The following is a 23,873-nucleotide window of genomic DNA, read 5'->3' as shown; positions in this document are numbered from 1 at the left end:
CACCGTATGCCTTCTTAACCACAGAGTCAACCTGCGCAGCAGCTTTGAGTGTCCTATGGACTCAGACCCCAAGATCCCTCTGATCCTCCACACTGCCAGGAGTCTTACCATTAATACTATATTCTGCCATCATATTTGACCTACCAAAATGAACCACCACAATTATCTGGGTTGAACTCCATCTGCCACTTCTCAGCCCAGTTTTGCATCCTATCAATGTCCCACTGTAACCTCTGACAGCCCTCCACACTATCCACAACACCCCCAACCTTTGCGTCATCAGCAAATTTACTAACCCATCCCTCCACTTCCTCATCCAGGTCATTCATAAAAATCATGAAGAGTAGGGGTCCCAGAACAGATCCCTGAGGCACACCACTGGTCACCAGCCTTCATGCAGAATATGACCCAGCTACAACCGCTCTTTGCCTTCTGTGGGCAAGCCACAAAGCAATGTCCCCTTGGATCCCATGCCTGCTTACTTTCTCAAAAAACCTTGCATGGGGAACCTTATCAAATGCCTTGCTGAAATCCATATACACTACATCTACTGCTCTACCTTCATCAATGTGTTCAGTCACATCTTGGATGCTTTGTTTTATTTATTTATTGAGTGTGGAATAGGCCCTTCTGGCCCTTCAAGCCATGCAGCCCTGCAATCCCCTGATTTAATTCTAGCCTAATCACAATTTACCATGACCAATTAACCCACCAACCAGAATGTCTTTGTCTTTGGACTGTTGGAGGAAACCGAGCACCTGGAGGTCACGAGGAGAAAGTACAAACTCCTTGCAGACAGCGGTAAGAACCATATCTAAGAAATGATGTTTGCATTGGAGAGGGTCCAAAGGAGATTCATGGGAATGATCCTGGGAATTAAAGGATTAATGTACAAGAAGTGTTTGATGGCTCTGGGCCTGTACTCACAGGAGTTTAGAAGAATGGGGGGTGGGGGAGGGGATCTCATTTAAACCCATCGAATATTGTAAGGCCTAGATAGAGTGGATGTTGAGAGAATGTTTTCTGTAATAGAGGAGTCTAGAACCAGAAGGCACAGCCTCAGAATACAAGGATAACCTTTAGAACAGAGATGTAGAGGAACTTCTTTAACTAGAGGGTAGAGAGTCTGCGGAATTCATTGCCACAGATGTCTGTGGAGGCCAAGCCACTGGGTATTATTAAAGCAAAGGTACTTGATTAGTACGGGCATCAAAGATTATGGGGAGGAGGTAGGAGAATAGAGTTGAGAGGGATAATAAGTCAGCCAAGATCGAATGGCGGAGCAGACTCTGTGGGCCAAATAGCCTAATTCTGCTCCTATGACATGGTTTTATGGATCTTCCCATTCATCAGTGGAAAGAGTCATCCTTGAATTGAAGGATCTGCTAAGACGATGACACTGCACACTACCAGCTTGCATGGGCAATACCTGCCTTATCATAGTAAACTATGTAATAAGCAACACAAGTCATGCCAGAAATAGACCCTCATAACTTGCATTAGAAATTGGAAGCTGACACCTGTAGCGCTGAACAGTTCAACATGGCTATCAGATTTCACAGTAGTTAATATTTCTAACTTTTCTCAATTTTTATATAATTTCATTAACTTGGTCCATAAATTTAGCCTGACCTGCTAAGTATTTCCAGCATACTTTATTTCTATTCAAAGTTCAAAGTAATTTTATTATCAAAGTACATATGTACAGTATATGTCACCATATACTACCCTGTTTATTATCTATTCAGGATAATGCATTCTTACTTTTGTATGTCCAGCTATGGCAAAGAAACTGAGGAAGCATAGTGTGAATTTGTTTGAAGGCTTATTCCTTACCTGTCCCTGTCCCAATGAAATAGCACTCAGTTTTTTAGAAAACTTCATCTGTTCTGCAAACTTGTACAGGTCAGCTGCAGGGTCTGTGCCTGGGGACAGCACAAATATCAAGGGAATGCTTGGAGATGAGTCTTTAAAAACTCCAGATAAATCTGAGGTCTGAAAGAAATAATGTGATATTTTAAATATTTCAAAAAATTGTAACACTAATAAACAATCCCTCAAAATCTATACATGAAAGTAAATGAATGAAGCATTTATGATGCTTAATCTGTGACATTAAAACATTAAACACAATGTTTGCACAAATTCAGTGGCACACAAATGGAGTGGAGATGCAGAATTGAAAGCTTTCCCTTGAAGAATTTAACAGTCTTATCAATGTTGAGGTGGTATTAAAAACCACACTATTTTCCAAGAGCTCATTCTTGTAGGAATGGGCAACTGATTTCAGCAGATTTAATGAACTTGTTAGCCCACGGTTCCCAAGTATCCGTCACGAGTGTGAAGAATTCTATTGTTGTCAATTTGCTGAATTTCCCATACATCCATTATCCTAACCATCTCTTTTTTATACCACTGACAACTGTGACTATAAAACGTGTACCATCTATACAAAGTACAGTTGAAGGCTACCTGGGTGATAGTTATCAACTCCCCTGTCTTTATCACTGAGATAATTAACAGCAGTAATCCATAAGACAGTTTCCAAGGTTCCTTATTATCCTTATTTGGAAATATAGTATATGCATTCTTCTATTATCAATGAAAATCTTGAAACAACCTACATAACAGGTCTGAGTTATTCTTTCACACCAGCCACTGCAGTAATTCAGTAAGACAGCTGCCACATTTTCAAGAGTAATTAGGAGTGATTTGTAGATAGTAGTCTGCAGTGATAACCAGAGCAAATAGAAATAAATCAAATTTCCTCATTATTAGATGAGGATTAAATGGATTTTTATCATTAAAAGACCAACCCAAATTATCATTCCAAACCACTTGGGCATTAGTGTTAAACACAAATATATTTCATGGCGGCACGAATGAGAGCAATTGATAAGCACATATTTCAAAAGAGTAGAAGAATTAAGATATATTGAGCGGTTTGGATGAAGTACTGTGGGAGATGGCTTGTGTGGACCAACAATGACAGTACAGATCTATTGGACTAAATGGTCTTTTCAAATGTTGTAAACATTATTCTTGAATCTTTATTGATCTCTAGGGTTCATAACTTTTACACAGCACTAGAAACACATTGTAAGAATATGATGCAGCAAATTTAATTATCACAGTGACCAAACTCAGAACAAATACAAAGCAGAAAGTCTGACCTGAGGCTCAATGAATTTTTGCCCAAGGTTCAGTGACACAAAGTCCTGCATTGCATTGGTGACTTTGTCCACTCGAAGACAACGCATTACAAGTAGTTTCTGAAATAGATTCATTTGAGCATCCAAATTCCCTGGTAAAGGTTCCCTGTAAAATTAATTACATTCAAGTTCTTTAATCTTTGAAGCTGGTGACTGTGGTAAATTTATAACAGTTTTCCTAGGAACAAAAAGTTATACATATTTTAACTTTATGGACTGCTCAATTGTATTTGCCTGGATAAGAATGACGTTCAACTTAATTGTAACTTATAAACTAGTAAACTCAATATTAACAAGTGGGTGGCTAGAGAAAGCACAGGGCCGCTCAAGGGCAAATGAGTGAATTTATGCCTAGAGGCAGCAGAAGTGGACAGGCTATAAATTAGTACAATGCATTGATATACTCAAGGAGATGGATATGGATGATAGTGAGATCAGGGAGGGGTATGTTGATATTAAGAAGAAGGTATTGGGTTTCTTGAACATTTAGCTGGATAAGTCTCCAGGGCTTAATGAAAGGCCTTGGCTGAGATCTTTGCATCCTCTTTATCCAGAGGGAAGGTCCCATTGTGAGAGTATTATGTGCAGTTCTGGATGCCACATTACAGGGAGAAGGCTGTGGAGAGAGTGCAGAAGAGGTTCACCAGGATATTGTGTGGGTTGGAGGATACTACAGGTCGACCTTCACTAATCCGACTACCTGTAATCCGGCTCCTTCGATAATCCGGCACTGATTATGCTTAACGTGATCCTTTTGTAATTCGGCATTTTCACTAATCCGGCACTCCTCGGGTCCCAATGGTGCCGGATTAGTGAAGGTCGACCTGTAGTTAGAAGGAGAGGTTGGATATACTTGGATTATTTTAAGCTGGATCATTGGAGGCTGAGGGGTGATGTGATAGAAGTTTATATAATCATGACAGACATAGATAGGGTAGATGGTCAGAAACTTAGAATGATGGAGTCAGAGATTTACAGGATGGAAACATGCCTTTTGAGCCAACTTGTCCATGCTGACCAAGCTGCCTTCGTGAGCTAGTCCCATTTTGGCTCACATTCCTCCAAACCTTCCTTTCCATATACTTTTAAACATTGGATTGTACCCAGCTCTGCCACTTCTTCTGGCAACTCATTCCATACACCTATCACCCTCTGCGTGGAAAAAGTTACAGCTCAGGCCCATTGAAATCTTTACACTGTCACCCTAAACGTACACGCTACAGTTTTAGACTCCCCTAGTTTGGGAAAATGGCTGTGATAATCCACATTATCTATGCCCTTCATGATTTTATGAACTTTTATATGGTCAACCTTTAGCCCCCTTTGCTCCATGGAAAACAAGATTAGTCTATCCTTTCTCACCTTATATTTTAAGCCCTCTAGTCCTGAAAATGTACTTGTGAATCTTTACTTCACCCTATATAGTTTAATCATATTCTTTCTATAGTTTGGTGACCAAAGCTCCACACAATATTCCAGGTGTGGTCTCACCAATTTCTAGTACAGCAGCCATGTGATGTCCCAAGTCTGGTATTTAATGCCTGAAGACACTGTTACCCCATGAAGATAAGCACAGTAAAGCTTTCCTTACCACCTCGTTTACCTGTGTCACCACTTTCAGGGAGCTATGTACAGTATTTGTACCATTGGCCTCTCTGTTCTGCAACACTCTCAAGGGCCTTGTCATTTACTGTGTATATCTTGCCCTGCTTTAACTTACCAAAATGCATCACTTCACACTGATCAGTTGAATTCCGTCTGCCATTCCTTTGCTCATTTTCCTTTTTGATCTACTGCATATCCCATTTTGTAACTGTACACAACCTTCTTCACAGTCTATCACACCACCAGTTTTGGAATCATCTGCCAACTTTACTAATCTTGCCACCTACATTTTGATCCAATTCATTAATAGTTATGGACGATGACAAGAGACCCAGCACCAATCCCTGGAGCACACTGGTGACCACAGTCGTCCAATCCGTAAAATGATTCGACTCTACGATCTACTGACTCCATTCACCAAGCCAATTTTGTATTTAAGTGACTAACCCACCCTGGATTTCATGCAATCTCACTTTCCAGACCAGGCTACCATGTCTGGCTCAACTAAAACAGTAATAAAGTTCACGTTGACAACGTCTACCACTCCACCAAAAATTACTATCAAGTTTGAGAGACCTAATTTCCCAGACACAGTTTCTTTCTTTAGGAGTTGCCAATCTGAAAGCAAATTTGTGAAATATGTACATTGATAGCTTTCTACAACTATATTTGAGAAATTTCCTGAAGAAGTGAGGAAGATTGACTTTCAAGTTTTTCTTCTTTGACTCGTATCGATGTCAAGAGCCAGGGAAGGGGAGGATGGAGTGGAGTAAAGAAAAAGGGAAGGGTTAAAAAGGTATCTTCTGAACAGCAGCAGAAGAATCTAGTGAACACCCATAATGACCAGTGGTGTTCAGAGGAGAGCAGTGCCTTCTGAGTCCACATCCCATTGATCCTAAATACTCTGCCAAGGTCAATGCAAGAAGACATTGTCAGCTGGGCCACATTCTTGTAGGAAAATATGGTGCAATGTACATGTGATAAATAAACTTGAATCTGGAATCTTGCAAATAATGTATGAATAAATACATCTATCGTAGAATTCTTAAAGTTCACCTGTGAGGGTCTGGACTGTCAAAGATTTTCTGGAAACCATCCAGATTGTTGACAAAATCCTCTATGAAACTGGAGAAGCTCTTGAGGCTAGAAAGGCTCTGAATGTCTCTCCATGCTCTTTCTGAGAGCCACTGAGTGGCTGGATTGGGGCTCAGAGTGTGGGTGGGTCCTCCAGAGAGCAGGTAACGCCATTCATCCTGTTCAATTACAATCAAATTAGGAAAGGATAAAGAAAAAAATTCCAATTTACCATTTTGGGTAAATATTTTTTAGCAGACTACATTTTAAATACAAACAGGCAAGTAGCACTTGTTTTTTTGGTGTTGTCGTTACCAATTTGTGGAGTGACACATGCACCACTTGAACATATTAAAAGTTTGCAGCTGGGGAAGATTGTGATATTTATCATCTCTTAATGTTGGGATGCTATGCTGCTCTAAAGAGGAAGTCAAAATGCTACGCACTGTATAGCTATTGGGCAGTATTACTCTGCGACAGTCAGGTAGCTAGATGCTCTGTGCTCTTAAAGATCACTCTTGTTCCTTGGGTATATGTCAATTCACTAGAACTGCAGATGCAATGTTTTATTTTCTGCATTCATATGGTTTTGATCTTGCAAAATTTAAATGCCAGCATGTTTCACAAATGCATGGGCTTTCCCTCCCTGAATGTGAACTGCTGTACAACCATACTTAGAGTTTCTTCTTCTTAAGCCCATCTCCTCTAGGCCGCCAACAGCAGCTTACCCGAGTCCTCTGTCCTGGGCTGAAGGTTGATCGGCTCTGTGGCTGCTCAAGTGCAGCCTTAACCAGCATCTCATATGGCTCACAGTCTGCTAGTGTGATCCTGAGCTTTTTGTTCTGCTTCTCACGCCCAATCAATCCTCTCCATCTCTGGTACTTTTCCAATGAGTTAAAAGTTCTACTGAGAAACTAACAGTGGCCCAAGCACACAGTGGAACAATTGTCCATTGTCCGAGATATAGGGTGCAAGTTAAATCAAGAGTTAAAACTGGTGCCACGCGACAGTGAGAGTAGGAATGCGATGAGGTGGAGGATAAATGCGTGGCTGAGGGATTGGAGCAGGGGGCAGGAATTCAAGTTTTTGGATCATTGGGACCTCTTTTGGCGCAGGCGTGACCTGTACAAAAAGGACGGGTTGCACTTGAATCCTAGGGGGACCAATATCCTGGCAGGGAGATTAGCGGGGGCTACTGAGGTGACTTTAAACTAGAATGGTTGGGGGGGTGGGAATCAAATTAAAGAGGCTAGGCGTGAGGAGGTTAGTTCACAACAGGGGGATGGGAACCAGTGCAGAGAGACAGAGGGGTGTAAAGTGAGGGTAGAAGCAAAGAGTACTATGGAGAAAAGTAAAAGTGGCAGGCCGACAAATCCAGGGCAAGCATTAAAAAGGGCCACTTTTCAGCATAATTGTATAAGGTCTAACAGAGTTGTAAAAGAGCATCTGAAGGCTTTGTGTGTCAATGCAAGGAGCATTCGTAATAAGGTGGATGAATTGAAAGTGCAGATTGTTATTAATGATTATGATATAGTTGGGATCACAGAGACATGGCTCCAGGGTGACCAGGGATGGGAGCTCAATGTTCAGGGATATTCAATACTCAGGAGGGATAGACATGAAGGAAGGGGAGGTGGGGTGGCGTTACTGGTTAAAGAAGAGATTAACGCAATAGAAAGGAAGGACATAAGCCAGGAAGATGTGGAATCGATATGGGTAGAGCTGCGTAACACTAAGGGGCAGAAGACGCTGGTGGGAGTTGTGTACAGGCCACCTAACAATAGTAGTGAGGTCGGAGATGGTATTAAACAGGAAATTAGAAATGTGTGCAATAAAGGAACAGCAGTTATAATGGGTGACTTCAATCTACATGTAGATTGGGTGAACCAAATTGGTAAAGGTGCTGAGGAAGAGGATTTCTTGGAATGTATGCGGGATGGTTTTTTGAACCAACATGTCGAGGAACCAACTAGAGAGCAGGCTATTCTGGACTGGGTTTTGAGCAATGAGGAAGGGTTAATTAGCAATCTTGTCGTGAGAGGCCCCTTGGGTAAGAGTGACCATAATATGGTGGAATTCTTCATTAAGATGGAGAGTGACATAGTTAATTCAGAAACAAAGGTTCTGAACTTAAAGAGGGGTAACTTTGAAGGTATGAGACGTGAATTAGCTAAGATAGACTGGCAAATGACACAAAGAATTGACGGTGGATATGCAATGGCAAGCATTTAAAGGTTGCATGGATGAACTACAACAATTGTTCATCCCAGTTTGGCAAAAGAATAAATCAAGGAAGGTAGTGCACCCGTGGCTGACAAGAGAAATTAGGGATAGTATCAATTCCAAAGAAGAAGCATACAAATTAGCCAGAGAAAGTGGCTCACCTGAGGACTGGGAGAAATTCAGAGTTCAGCAGAGGAGGACAAAGAGCTTAATTAGGAAGGGGAAAAAAGATTATGAGAGAAAACTGGCAGGCAACATAAAAACGGACTGTAAAAGCTTTTATAGATATGTAAAAAGGAAAAGACTGGTAAAGACAAATGTAGGTCCCCTGCAGACAGAAACAGGTGAATTGATTATGGGGAGCAAGGACATGGCAGACCAATTGAATAATTACTTTGGTTCTGTCTTCACTAAGGAGGACATAAATAATCTTCCAGAAATAGTAGGGGACAGAGGGTCCATTGAGATGGAGGAACTGAGCGAAATACATGTTAGTAGGGAAGTGGTGTTAGGTAAATTGAAGGGATTGAAGGCAGATAAATCCCCAGGGCCAGATGGTCTGCATCCCAGAGTGCTTAAGGAAGTAGCCCAAGAAATAGTGGATGCATTAGTGATAATTTTTCAAAACTTGTTAGATTCTGGACTAGTTCCTGAGGATTGGAGGGTGGCTAATGTAACTCCACTTTTTAAAAAAGGAGGGAGAGAGAAACCGGGGAATTATAGACCGGTTAGTCTAACGTCGGTGGTGGGGAAACTGCTGGAGTCAGTTATCAAGGATGTGATAACAGCACATTTGGAAAGCTGTGAAATGATCGGACAAAGTCAGCATGGATTTGTGAAAGGAAAATCATGTCTGACGAATCTCATAGAATTTTTTGAGGATGTAACTAGTAGAGTGGATAGGGGAGAACCAGTGGATGTGGTATATTTGGATTTTCAAAAGGCTTTTGACAAGGTCCCACACAGGAGATTAGTGTGCAAACTTAAAGCACACGGTATTGGGGGCAAGGTATTGGTGTGGGTGGAAAGTTGGTTAGCAGACAGGAAGCAAAGAGCAGGAATAAACGGGACCTTTTCAGAATGGCAGGCGGTGACTAGTGGGGTACCGCAAGGCTCAGTGCTGGGACCCCAGTTATTTACAATATATATTAATGACTTGGATGAGGGAATTAAATGCAGCATCTCCAAGTTTGCGGATGACACGAAGCTGGGTGGCAGTGTTAGCTGTGAGGAGGATGCTAAGAGGATGCAGAGTGACTTGGATAGGTTGGGTGAGTGGGCAAATTCATGGCAGATGCAATTTAATGTGGATAAATGTGAGGTTATCCACTTTGGTGGCAAAAATAGGAAAACGGATTATTATCTGAATGGTGGCCGATTAGGAAAAGGGGAGGTGCAACGAGACCTGGGTGTCATTATACACCAGTCATTGAAAGTGGGCATGCAGGTACAGCAGGCGGTGAAAAAGGCGAATGGTATGCTGGCATTTATAGCGAGAGGATTCGAGTACAGGAGCAGGGAGGTACTACTGCAGTTGTACAAGGCCTTGGTGAGACCACACCTGGAGTATTGTGTGCAGTTTTGGTCCCCTAATCTGAGGAAAGACATCCTTGCCATAGAGGGAGTACAAAGAAGGTTCACCAGATTGATTCCTGGGATGGCAGGACTTTCATATGAAGAAAGACTGGATGAACTGGGCTTGTACTCATTGGAATTTAGAGGATTGAGGGGGGATCTGATTGAAACGTATAAGATCCTGAAGGGATTGGACAGGCTAGATGCAGGAAGATTGTTCCCGATGTTGGGGAAGTCCAGAACGAGGGGCCACAGTTTGAGGATAGAGGGGAAGCCTTTTAGGACCGAGATTAGGAAAAACTTCTTCAGACAGAGAGTGGTGAATCTGTGGAATTCTCTGCCACAGGAAACAGTTGAGGCCAGTTCATTGGCTATATTTAAGAGGGAGTTAGATATGGCCCTTGTGGCTACGGGGGTCAGGGGGTATGGAGGGAAGGCTGGGGCGGGGTTCTGAGTTGGATGATCAGCCATGATCATAATAAATGGCAGTGCAGGCTCGAAGGGCCGAATGGCCTACTCCTGCACCTATTTTCTATGTTTCTATGTATGTCGCAAAGGTAATACTACGGTTGTTATGGGGGATTTCAACATGCAGGTAGACTGAGAAAACCAGGTTGGTACTGGACCCCAAGAAAGGAAGTTCGTGGAATGCTTCAGAGATGGATTCTTAGAGCAGCTTGTAGTAGAGCCTACCTGGGAGAAGGTAATTCTGGATTTAGTGTTGTGTAATAAGCCAGATTTGATAAGGGAACTTGAGGTAAAGGAGCCATTAGCAGGTAGTGACCATAATATGGTAAGTTTTAATCTACAGTTTGAGAGGGAGAAGGGAAACTCGGAGGTGTAGGTATTACAGTTGAAAAAAGGAGACTATGGACCCATGAGGGAGGAGCTGGGCAAAGTTGGCTGGAAAGATATCCTCGCAGGGATGACAGTGGAACAACAATGGCAGGTATTTCTGGGAATAATACAGAAGGTGTAGGATCAGTTCATTCCAAAGCGGAAGAAAGATTCTAAGGGAAGTAAGGAGCGGCCGTGGATGACAGGAGAAGTCAAGAACAGTATAAAAATAAAAGAGAGGAAGTATAACATAGCAAGGATGAGCGGGAAGCCGGAGGATTGGGAGACTTTTAAGGAGCAACAGAAGATAACTAAAAAGGCAATAAAGATGAGGTATGAAGGTAAGCTAGCCAAGAATATAAAGGAGGAGAGTAAAAGCTTCTTTAGGTATGTGAAGAGGAAAAAATTACTTAAGACCAAAGTTGGTCCCTTGAAGACAGAAATGGGTGAAATTATTATGGAGAACAAGGAAATGGCAGACGAGCTGAACAGGTACTTTGGATCTGTCTTCACTAGGGAAGACACAAACAATCTCCCAGATGTAATAGTGGCCAGAGGACCTAGGGTAAGGGAGGAAATGAAGGAAATTCGCATTAGGCAGAAAATGGTGTCGGGTAAACTGATGGGACTGAAGGTTGATAAATCTCCAGGGCCTGATGGTCTGCATCCCAGGGTACTTAAGGAGGTGGCTCTAGAAAACGTGGACACATTGGTAATCATTTTCCAATGTTCTATAGATTCAGGATCAGTTCCTGCGGATTGGAGGGTAGCTAATGTTATCCCACTTTTTAAGAAAGGAGGGAGAGAGAAAACAGGCAATTATAGACCAGTTAGTCTGACATCAGTGGTGGGGAAGATGCTGGAGTCAATTATAAAAGATGAAATAGTGGCGTATTTGGATAGCAGTAGCAGGATAGGTCCGAGTTAGCATGGATTTACAAAGGGGAAATCGTGCTTGACTAATCTTCTGGAATTTTTTGAGGATGTAACAATGAAAATGGACATGGGAAAGCCAGTGGATGTAGTGTACCTGGACTTTCAGAAAGCCTTTGATAAGGTCCCACGTAGGAGGTTAGTGGGCAAAATTAGAGCACATGGTATTGGGGGTAGGGTACTGACATGGATTGAAAATTGGTTGGCAGACAGGAAACAAAGAGTAGGGATTAATGGATCCTTTTCAGAATGGCAGACAGTGACCAGTGGGGTACCGCAAGGCTCGGTGCTGGGACCACAGCTATTTACAATATACATTAATGATTTAGATGAAGGAATAAAAGTAATATTAGCAAATTTGCTGATGACATAAAGCTGGGTGACAGTGTGAAATGTGAGGAGGATGTTATGAGAATGCAGGGTGATTTGGACAGGTTAGGTGAGTGGGCAGATGCATGGCAGATGCAGTTTAATGTGGATAAATGTGAGGTTATCCACTTTGGTGGCAAGAACAGGAAGGCAGATTACCATCTGAATGGTGTCAAGTTAGGAAAAGGGGAAGTACAACGAGATCTGGGTGTCCTTGTTCATCAGTCACTGAAAGTAAGCATACAGGTACAGCAGGTAGTGAAGAAAGCTAATGGCATGTTGGCCTTCATAACAAGGAGAGTTGAGTATAGGAGCAAAGAGGTCCCTCTGCAGTTGTACAAGGCCCTGATGAGACCCCACCTGGAGTATTGTGTGCAATTTTGGTCTCCAAATTTGAGGAAAGACATTCTTGCTATGGAGGGAATGCAGCGTAGGTTCACTGGGTTAATTCCAGGGATGGCAGGAATGTCATATGTTGAAAGATTGGAGTGACTGGGCTTGTATACACTGGAATTTATAAGGATGAGAGGGGATCTGAATGAAACATATGAGATTATGAAGGGATTGGATACGCTAGAGGCAGGAAACATATTTCCGATGTTGGAGGAGTCCAGAACCAGAGGCCACAGTTTAAGAATAAGAGGTAGACCATTTAGAATGCAGTTGAGGAAAAACTTTTTCCACATAGAGGGTCGTGGATCTGTGGAATGCTCTGCCTCAGAAGGCGGTGGAGGCCAATTCTCTGGATTCTTTCAAGAAAGAGTTAGATAGAGCTCTTAAAGATAGTGGAGTGAAGGGATATGGGGAGAAGGCAGGAACTGGATACTGATTGTGGATGATCAGCCATGATCACAGTGAATGGCGGTGCTGGCTCAAAGGGCCGAATGGCCTACTCCTGCACCTATTGTCTATTGTCTGGCTGAGATTTCTGTGATTTAATATAACTCACTAAGCCAATGGAGATTTATGGATTTGTTACTGACCATGTCAATCCTGTCATCGTTCATCATGATCCGCACACACACTAGGAAAGCAAACATCAGCTTGTGCTTCTCGAATAGGCTCCTACAGACATTGAGGTACAGGCTGTAGGTGAAGTAATTATTAATAAGTGTTATCCTCTTCTCCACAGTATCTAGGAGCAAGAAAACAGGTTGTTGTCTATGTGAGTCCACTGTGCTTTAATTTAACTGACAAATCTTATGGCTTAGCACTTCTAATATAGACTATCACATAATTTGGTTAGAAGGGTCCATATATTTAAGTATCAGGGAACGTTGATTGACCTCTGTGCTTGCATTCACAATATCCACTCTGGTTATTCATGGAGCTATGTAGGGCATGTTAGATTGCACAAGCAACTTCAAAACAGAATATCATATAAAGTTAGATTTGACCAGGATTCACTGCAAAATGACAATTACTAATGAATCCATCACACAATCAGCAGTAAGATTAAAAAATAATATTGACATTTCAGTCATGATCTTGCCTCCAAGTCAACTGTTCAAGTATTGTTCTTCCAGCATAGCATATAAAAATGGATACATTGATCTTTATGATCCCTCTTTCTTTTTCATATAGCTGGTTGTTTTAAAGATTCCCATCTTTGGCTCTTGAATATGAACACTTGCAGTTACTGAGAAAGATGGAACATGGGTGTGGGAACAATTATATTACTTATGTAGCCTAATCACTCTGGCGGCTCAGTTTTTTAAATTTTAATCTGTTCTCCTGGACAAGCAGGTAGAAAATCTGTCCAAAACCAAGAAGTTTAAAAAAAAAATATATCTAGTTTGACTCTCAATCAGGTCAACAGGACTGACTGCAATTTTTATCAATAAATGAAAATTTAAAAATATAAAAAACTGATCAAAAATCTAAGACCTGAAACATTAACCCTATTTCTGTTTCTACAGATGCTGCTTGCCTGACCTTGTGCACAGTTCTGATTATCGTACCTTAGAATGGAGGTGATCGTACTGGAGAGATTACAGAGGGGAATTCACCAAGATTTTGCCTGGATTGGAGGACTTTAGTTATGTGGAGAGACTGGATAGGATGAGTTTAGGAGACTAATTAGTGACGTTATTGTCTACTTGCCCTGTCCTTCAGGCTGGTGCGCATGCTTTCATCTGGTTTTCATTTTCAGAACTATTGTTAGAGTGAGATGTAGGCAGGAAACCTACTCCCACATTTTTGCTCTTGACCAACAAAGCATGTTCTTCACCCTGTGTTATCAGAGCTCCAGTAGTGATTCAGAAATATTTGGCTACACTAGCTTGAAAGCATTGTGTGGCTTGGGTTAAGCAGCTAAGCCAAATTACAGCAATAGAAAACTAAAGAAGAGCATTATACTAACAAATTTATTGAACAAATGCCACACAGAATTGCAGAGTTTACTCGGTTGACATACCTGCTCGCTCAGAATTTGCAATGCCCACCATGAAGATGCTGAGGAACCATTCCAAAGAATACTGATACATTGGGTCCACATTGGATAAATCAGAAACACAGAAAAACAGGATCTGTGTCCTGACAGCAACAGGAACATATTGGAGACGAGTGTTATCGATATCCTTCTCTGTTTGCTCTGCTATCGTCACCTTCATCTGTGGGAAAATAAGGTAGGTTTTCAGCATTGCAAATCATAGAAAATATATGATTTATGATGAATATATGATCACAGAAAGAGACCACGTAGGGCATCCTCAGCAGGTCAGGCGGCATTCATGGTGAGAGAAATGAGTCAACATTTTGGTCAAAGATCCTTCAACTCAAATTCTGATGGTGGGGACTGACATGAAATATTCATTGTGTTTCTCCATCTAGTAGTTCTTTGCTGTCATTTCAAATTTTTAGCATCTGCAATCTTTTATTTTCCAGATGAATGAGCCATACTTCCCAACCGTATGGATCAAGTTGGACTTCTGCCTTTCACTGATTTTGCACAGAAGCCTGTGACTGCTGGCATCTGAATAGTTGAAAACCAATCTGTGCTTTGAAGACCATTGGCAATCAATTAGCTTGATCTCGCCCATTTTGATTGTTGATTTTCCATCCAGCAGTACCGCATTTGCATTAATATTACTACAGTCAGTTTAATAACATTTCATTACACTATCATTACACCCACAACGCGATCAAACTTCCTATATCATTGCTCTAATCATGTTAATATGATTGCACTCAAAACACTCTCTATGCTCACACTCATTATATTTCCAATGGTTTCAAAGCATTTCCACTAATATTGTTGTACATATATTATTACTTGTCTTCTGAGATTACCCTTTCATTAATATTACTGTCCTTCCATGAATTGCATGTCATTTGCCTGAATATCTGTGTACTTAATTTCATATTTTACCTCCCTTTTTGAAGAGTGGAGTGACATTTTCAATTTTCCAGTCCTCCAGAACCATGCCAGAATCTAGTGATTCTTGAAATTGAAATCAAATAATTGAAGAGAATGTGGAGGCATTAGTAATGATTTTTCAAGAACCACCAGATTCTGGAATGGTTCTGGGAGACTGGAAAATTGCAAATGTCACTCCACTCTTCAAGAAGGGAGAGAGGGAGAAGAAGGGAAACTTCCTTCCAGTCAGTCTGGCCTCAGTAGTTGGGAAGATGTTGGATCCGATTACTGTATTAAGGATGATGGCTCTGGGTACTATAGGGGTCACATGATAAAATAGGCTGTAGTCAGCGCCGTTTCCTCAAAGGAAAATCTTGCTTGACAAATCTGTTGGAATTCTTTGAAGTAACAAGCAGGATAGACAAAGGAGAATTGGTTGATGTGTACTTGGATTTTCAGAAGGCCTTTGACAAGGTGCCACACATGAGGCTGCTTAACAAGCTACAAGCCCATGGTATTACAGGAAAGATCCTAGCATGGATAAAGCAGTGGCTGATTGGCAGGAGGCAAAGAGTGGGAATGAAGGGAGCCTTTTTTGGTTGGCTATCGGTGACTAGTGGTGTCCCACAGGGGTCTGTGTTGGGACCGATTCTTTTTACGTTATATGTCAATAACTTGGATGATGTCTTTATTGCAAAGTTTGCAGATGATCTGAAGATAGGTGGATGGGTAGGTAGTTTGGAGGAAGTAGAGCGGCTACAGAAGGACAGATTAGGAGAATAGGCAAAGAAATAGCAGATGGAATACAGTGTTGGGAAGTGTATGGCCATGCACTTTGATAGAAGAAATGAAAGGGTTGACTATTTTCTAAATGGGGAGAAAATACAAAAAACTGAGGCACAAGGGGACTTGGGAGTGCTTGTGCAGGATTCCCTAAAGGTTAATTTGCAGGTTAAGTCTGTGGTGAGGAAGACAAATGCAATGTTAGCATTCATTTCAAGAGGACTAAAATATAAAAGCAAGAATGTACTGTTGAGGCTTTATGAAGCCCTGGTAAGGCCTCACTTGGAGTCTTGTGAGCAGTTCTAGGCCCCGTATCAGAGAAAGGATGTGCTGAAACTGGAGAGGATTCAAAGGAGGTTCACAAAATGATTCCAGGATTGAATGGCTTGTCATATGAAGAGCATTTGATGGCTCTGGACTGGTATTCAGTAGAATTCAGAAGAATGAGGGGTGACCTAATTGAAACCTATTGAATGGTGAAAGTCCTTGATAGAGTGGATGTGGAGAGGATGGTTCCCTATGGTGGGAGTGCCTAAGACTAGAGGACACAGCCTCAGATAGAGGGGCGTCTGTTTAGAACAGAGATGAGGAATAATTTCTTTAGTCAGAGAGTGGTGATTCTGTGGAATTGTTTGCCACAGGCAGCTGTGGATGCCGTCTTTATGTATATTTAAGGCAGAGGTTGATAGGTGCTTGATTGGTCAGGGCATGAAGGAATACGGGGAGAAGGCAAGAGAATGGGGCTGAGAGGAAAATTGGATCAGCCATGATGAAATGATGGAGCAGACTCAATGAGCCAAATCGCCTAACTCTGCTTCTATGTCTTATGGTCTTATCACTGGTAATGCCTCCATAATCTCTTCAGCCACCTCTTCCAGAACCCTGGGGCGTAGTCCACTAGTCCACGTGACTTATACACCTTCAGACCTTTCAGCTTCCGAAGCAACTGCACTTACTTCTGCCCTCTCAAACAACCAGCATACAGCTAGTGTCTTCCACAGTGAAGACTGATGCAAAATACTTATTCAGTTCATCCACCATTTCCTTGCCCCCCATTACTACCTCTCCAGTGTCATTTTCCAGCAGCTTGATATCTACTCTTGCCTCTCTTTTACTCTTTGTATATTTGAAAAAATTTTTTGGAATCCTCTTTGATATTATTGGCTTGCTTACCTTCTTATTTCATCTTTTCATTCCTTATGGCTTCTTTCGTTGCCTTTTGTTGGTTTTTAAAGCTTCTCAATCCCCTAACTTTCCACTAATGTTTGCTCTATTATATGGTCTCTCTTTTGCTTTTATGTTGACTTCCCTTCTCAGCTATGGTTGTGTCATCCTGCCTTTAGAATATAACTTCTTCTTTGGTTTGTATCTATCCTGCACCTTCTGAATTGCTCCCAGAAACTCCAGCCATTGCTATGCTGCTGTCATCCTTGCTGCTGTCCCCTTCCAATCAACTCTGGCCAACTCTTCTCTCATGCCTTTGTAATTCTCTTTACTCCACTGTAATACTGATACATCTAACTTTAGTTTCTCCCTCTTAAATTGCAGGGTGAAGGCAGAGCTTAGGAGGGTTAATGGCACCTAACGGCAACTCCTTTGCTTGCATCTTCAGAAACAGCTCTATTTCCATCTTTAATATCTCTATTTTTCCCTTTCAGGGTTCTTTTGAAGACTCTGACCTGGAGTTACATGCTGACTACGGTTCTTTGCAGAAATGGGACCCACTCTTGGGGTTCTATTACTGGCCATTGTTTGGCATGCCAAAAGCTCGGCCTAAGAGTCTGGCTCAAATTTGGAAGCCTAGGATCTTGGGGCTCCGGAGACAGGCAGATCGAGGGTCGGTGTCACGACAGGAGACCTGTGTGTCGTCGGGGGTGGGGGGGGGTCAGAATATCTGCTGTGTGCCTGGAGACCCGGGATCTTTGCAATTTTCAGGTACATAGCTCGAAAAAAGCAACATAACAGATTTTTAACATTGTAAACCAACGAGTTGTTTGTTACATCTCCCTGCTTGCTGGGAAAATGGAGACACCTCTTTCTCCCTTATTAGGGAGAGAGAGAGCCTGTGGTATGTTGAATACCGAGTGAAACACAAAGTCTTTGGGGTAACTGCAAGTCTGTGTCTTCGCTATTGCTTTGCTCACACTTGAGTGCTCGGTGGCAGTGCTGATGCTTGCTTTTTTTGCCGGTGGGGGGAGGGGGAGCTGGGGGGTAAATTTGGGGTTCTAACATTTAACTGTCGTTTATTCTTTTGGGCACTCCTCTATTTTCATGGATGGTTGTGAAGAAAAAGCATTTCAGGATGTATATTTTATTTTGTATAAATATAATCCCTGACATTAAACTGAACCTTTGAGTTCTACCATATTATGAACACTGATCATGATAACAATGCAGAATGAAGTGTAAAAGTGACTGAAGGAGTGCAGTGAAGATGAACAGTAAAAGGGCATAATGAGGCAAATTGTGAGGCCATCCATCTTATCACACAAGAAGTTTGTTATCAGTGGGATAGAAGCTGTCCTTGAGTCTGGTGGTGTGTGCTTTTGTATCTTCTGCCTGATGAGAGAGGTGAGAAGAGAGAAATTCCAGGATGGGTGGGGTCTTTGATTCTGCTGGCTGATTTACTGAGTCAGCAAGAAGTACGGACAGTCCATACTGCTCGCTGCCTCATTTCTGGTTCCTGTGATGTGCTAAGCATGTCACAACTCTCTGCAGGGCAGTTGCCGTGATGCATCCAGACAGACTTGTTTATATGATGCATCAATTAAATTGATTTCTATTAGTACCTCTGCAGTTCTGCAGACCAATGAGAGTTAAATTGAAAAAAAATATTTTAATTACAGAGGAATCTTACTGCAAATCAACCTGAAATGTTATGCATTGTTTAATGAAATTTGTGAATTATCAGTGACTAATTCAAGTGCTTTCTTGTTCTAAGTGCATGTTAAATTTCTTCTTGTACATCTACTTACAATCTAAAAGTCTCTTTTTGCTTTTCTTACTCCATTTCTCACATTCTTAAGAATGCAAATTTGTATGGTTACATCTAACTCCCAATGTTCACAAAACTTCACACTTCCATAATTTCATAATGCTATAATTTGTTGTTCACACAGGGGTCTTTCAAACAAATATTATGTTGCTTTTTAGAATTAGGATTATAATTTTTTATTTTTTACATCTATCTCACAACATGAGGGAATAAAAATCTTTATGTTGCGTATTTGTCACAATGTACAAACAATAAGGAAGGGAAATGTGGGAGGATATTGCCCAAACATTAAGATTGTATACATCATTGTTTTGTATACATGTATGTACAATCAGATATGCGATCAGATCAATATGTATTGATAAATCTGATGGGCTGGTGAAAGAAGCTGTCCCAGAGCGTGCTGGTCCTGGCCTTAATGCTGTGGTAATGTATGCCAGACAGAAGCAGCTGAAACAGTTTCGGGTTGGAGTAGCTGGAGTCCCTGATGATCCTCTGGGCCCCTTTTATACACCTGCTGCTGTAAATGTTCTGAATAGAGCGAAGTTCACATCCACAGATTCACTGGGCTGTCTGCACCACTCTCTTCAGTGCCCTGTGACTGAGGGTGGTACAGTTCCCCCACCAGGTGGCTACACAGCCAGTCTCAATAGTACCTTTGTAGAAAGTCCTGAGGGTTTGAGACTCCAAATCTCTTCAGCCATCTGAGGTAAAAGAGGCACTGTTATTTTTTTTTCACCACAGCCAATATGCACAGGCCAGGTGAGACCCTTGGTTATAGGTATACGAGGAACTTGAAACTACTCACCCTCTCAACTACAGACCCATTGATGTCAATAGGGGCTATCCTGCCTCTGTTCCTTCTGTAATCTACGATCAACTCCTTCATTTTTTCAACAATGATTTGTTAGCTGTGCTTTGTAACTTAGTTCACAGGAGGAGTGATTCAAATTGCCTGCAGTTTTGATGCCATTTAGTCTACATTGTGGGACCTTTGAGATATTTCAATATTTTACTCTCTGTTACATATGAACTACACAAAATTCACTTGCCCAATTGACCATTCTTGTTACTGCTTCTAAAGGATTGAATTATCATCAAATGCCACCTTTTCAGAAGAATTCCATGCCAATGGCCCTTAGTTAGTCTGCTATCTTCCTGAATGGGTAACACCATCCACACCAAAATTTATCTCAATGCCTTGCAATTACTGCATTTAACCCTTCCTCCCTTTTTAAACAGTGTAATATTAGTAGTCCACTGGGCCTCTGACCTCTGCTGTGCAACCAGGATAGATTGGAAAGTCATAGTCTTTCTTCCCTTTCCTCCCTTTCATATGGTAAAAACCTGCAACATGTTCACCAGGCTCTGGCAATTTACCTACTTTCGGGCATGTTGAGCCCTTTGAAACTGCCTTGCTTGCTGTTTATCCCATCCTAGATTTCCACCTTCTTTACCACCATCCTGACTGTCCCCTTCTTTTGTGAATTTCTAGCCAGAATCTTACTGAGACCTTTCACATTCACAGAGAGGTTACCTTTTTGGTATCCAATGTGACCAGCTCTTTCATTAGTTATCCTTCTGCTCTACATGTACATTAAACAAATCTTTGAACTTTTATTTTCTTTCTCATTTCTTTTCATGCCCTCTATTTACTTTCCCATTTAATTCAACACCTCTCCACTACCCACTTACAACATTTTTAAAAAACCCTTCCTGCAATATTGAGCTCTTGGTGTCTGACTGTGCACTTCAGAAAGGGTAGGACGAGGGATCACAAACCAATCCTCATGGAGGGATCAGAAGTGGGGAGAGTGAGCATTTTCAAGTCCCTGGGTGTCAAGATCTCTGAGGATCTAACCTGCTCCCAACATATTAATGCAGCTATAAAGAAGGCAACACAGTGGCTATATTTCTTTCATTGGAAGTTTGAGGAGATTTGGTTTGTCTTCCAAGATACTCAAAAACTTCGATAAATTTACCGTGGAGGGCAATGACAGGCTGCATTACCGTTTGGTATGGGGGAGCTATTGCAGAGGATTGAAAGAAGCTACAGAAAGTTGTAAAATTGGTTGGCTCCATCTTGGGTACTAGCCTCCATAGTATCCAAGACACCTTCAGGGAGCGGTGTCTCAGAAAAGTGGCGTCCATCATTAAAGACCCCCACCACCCAGGACATGCCCTCTTCTCACTGTTACCATCAGGAAGGAGGCACAGAAGCCTGAAGGCACACACTCTGCGATTCAGGAACAGCTTCTTCCCCTCTGCCATCCGATTCCTCAATGGACATTGAACTCATGAACACTACCTCGCTTTTATTATTTCTGGTTTTGCACTATACATATAATTGATTTGCTTATTTTTTTCTATATTATCATGTATTCCATTGTACTGCTGCTACTAAGTTAACAAATTTCATGACATATGCGAGTGATATTAAACCAGATTCTGATTCTGACATAAGCTTCTCTTTCTTACCTGCTATGCACCTCATCATACAGAGATCTTTAGATTTGACAGTCCTTTTTTACCCCAAGCTTCTTGAATTTCCTTCTTTAATCCCATTGCTCTGGCACTGATCAAACATCAGGCAGCTGTTACTAGTTCATTTTTGCTAAATTACTTCAACTTAATAAAATTTCTTTCCCCTTACTTAGACTTTTAATATTCTAGCTTTGTGGTCTTCCACAATTACTTTCACTTCTATACAAGAACGTTCTTCCACATATATCCTTCCATGCCCCCACTTCCATCGACATATTTCCTTACACCATTATCATAAAACTGTTTAGAATTGAGTCCCATTTCGTCAGTCTAGTTACAAAGTGACTAAAAAAATTCTCCTGAATGCAGTTGAGAGTTTTTATATTCTTGCCTTTTATACTGATCGCATCGAATTAATATAAGAATAATTGAATGCAGCCACTATTATTATCCTGTGTGTTTTTCTACTGTTATCATGTAGTAGTAATATCCACTATTATTACTGTATTCAGTGCTCCTGGTATAGTCTCCTCTACATCAGCGAGACCCAATGTGGATTGTCACCTCTATTCAAGCACCTTCGCTCCATCTGCCACAACAAGAGGGTTTTCCTGTTGGCCATCCATTTTAATTCTACTTTCCATTCCCATTCTGACATGTCGGTTCCTGGCCTCTTCTACCACCATGATAAGGCTACTCTCAGGTTGGAGGAGCAACACCTCATATTCTGCTTGGGTAACCTCCAACTTGATGGCATGAACGTCAACTTCTCTAACTTCCAGTAATTTCTCCTCCCTTCCTCTTTCTCCCTACACCATTCTGGTCTCACTCTTACTCCTCTTCACCTCACATGCCCATTACCTCCCTCTGATGCCCCTCTTCCTTCTATTTCTCCTACGGTCCACTCTCCTCTCCTATCAGATTCCTTCTTCTTCAGTCCTTCACCTTTCCACCTCTCATATCCCAGCTTTCCACTTCATGCCCCCTCCCCAACCTGCCCACCTTCCTCCTCACTGAGCTTCACCTATCACCTGCCAGCTTGTACAGTATTCCCTTCCCTCCCCTTCACGTTCTGGCCTCAGCCTGAAATAACAACTGTTTATTTCTCTCCATAGGTGCTGCCTGACCGGCAGAGTTCCTTTGGCATTTTGTGTATGTATCACTATTATTAATGTACTTTTTGCAGAAATTTGTCTGCAAATTTGAAAAGATATTTCCTTCAAACTGTTCAGAGGTACTTACCACACTTCCATAATTGGGTGGTTGATCCCTTTTTGCTGTTTAGTCCAACCCATTACACCTCATATGATATAAAAATAGAAAATATTAAAAGCACTTAACAGGCCAGGCAGTATCCCTGGGAAGAGAAAGAGTGAATACCTAATGTTGACGTCTCTTTAGCAGATTTGGGAAAATGAGAAAAAAAGTTAGTTTTAAATTGTGGACAACTTAAAACTTCTGGGTGCGAACAAAGGAAATATCTCTGAAAGGGCGAGTCTAGTGTGGTTGAGGTAATTCAACTGTTTAAGGAGCTGTCTTGTTGTATTTAGAGAGAGGGAGAACAAAGGGATATGTAAATACTATGAAATACACATCAGACTTGTTACTAGGGTCTGAAAGCAAATGGGGAATACTAGAAATGCTGAATAGTTCAGGCAGTGTGTGGAGAGAGAAAAAACTGAGTTAATATTGCAGATGGAGAATCTTTACAGTAGAACTGGTCATTTCTAATAGAACAATACAGTACAGGAAGAGCCCTTTGGCCAATTGTGATACAAGAGAATCAAGTTCCCTGAAAAAGTTGAATTGTCCTGAATGCTGTGAAGTGCCCAGACTGAATTGATATGCTAAGCAATCTTTAACCGGGTCTTAATGAACCATGTCGGAGCCACAGACATAGATCAATGGGATTGGATGGGAGAATTTAAAGTACCACAGATAACCTTAACTTCCAGCTACATTTCTTGAGCTGTTTTACAACTTGAAAGTAAAGTGTTATTTCACTTGATCTCTCTAATCACAGATACTGCCTTTTCCTGCTGAGAGTTTCTAGCATTTTATGTTTCTGCTTCTGCATTATCTACTTCTGAGATCCACCATCTGCCAAAGGCCCACCTGATGGTCATTTTCAGTTATTGTCACCTCTCTCTTTTTTAAACACCAACCTTTATCATGTGTGAAAACTTAGTTGGATTTTACCAGTAAAATGTGTTGCCAAGTATAATGTTATGCCATAAACACAAGAGATTCTGCAGATGCTGGAAATCCAGAGCAATGTACAAAATGCTGGAGGAACTCAGCAGGTCAGGCAGCATCTATGGAGGGGAATGAACAGTCAACATTTTGGGTTGAGACCCTTCAACAGGTCATCATTTTGTATGTTGCACTAATATTATGCCATAACTCAGGCCTTTGTGTTTTCCCC

General features: G+C 41.5%; 1 protein-coding gene across 4 annotated transcripts in view; it reads right to left on the bottom strand.

Annotated features, from left to right (window-relative positions):
* Positions 1–23,873, bottom strand: part of dnah1 (dynein, axonemal, heavy chain 1) — a 379,457-nt gene that overhangs the window by 38,479 nt on the left and 317,105 nt on the right. For 3 of the 4 annotated variants that reach the window (XM_072280693.1, XM_072280695.1, XM_072280696.1), the window contains 5 exons: positions 14,245–14,440; positions 12,812–12,963; positions 5,874–6,070; positions 3,174–3,318; positions 1,837–1,995 (listed from right to left, as the gene is read on the bottom strand). In XM_072280693.1, the coding sequence (XP_072136794.1) occupies positions 1,837–1,995; positions 3,174–3,318; positions 5,874–6,070; positions 12,812–12,963; positions 14,245–14,440 (849 nt within the window). Of the gene's footprint in view, positions 1–1,836; positions 1,996–3,173; positions 3,319–5,873; positions 6,071–12,811; positions 12,964–14,244; positions 14,441–22,726; positions 22,749–23,873 lie in introns of those variants that run through there. The other variant, XM_072280697.1, reaches the window with a different exon arrangement.

Source organism: Mobula birostris, chromosome 16, assembly GCF_030028105.1.
Source record: "Mobula birostris isolate sMobBir1 chromosome 16, sMobBir1.hap1, whole genome shotgun sequence".
Lineage (NCBI taxonomy): Eukaryota > Metazoa > Chordata > Chondrichthyes > Myliobatiformes > Myliobatidae > Mobula > Mobula birostris.
The sequence above is the reverse complement of the archived record's forward strand: the minus strand, read 5'-3'. Positions and strand labels throughout refer to the sequence as shown.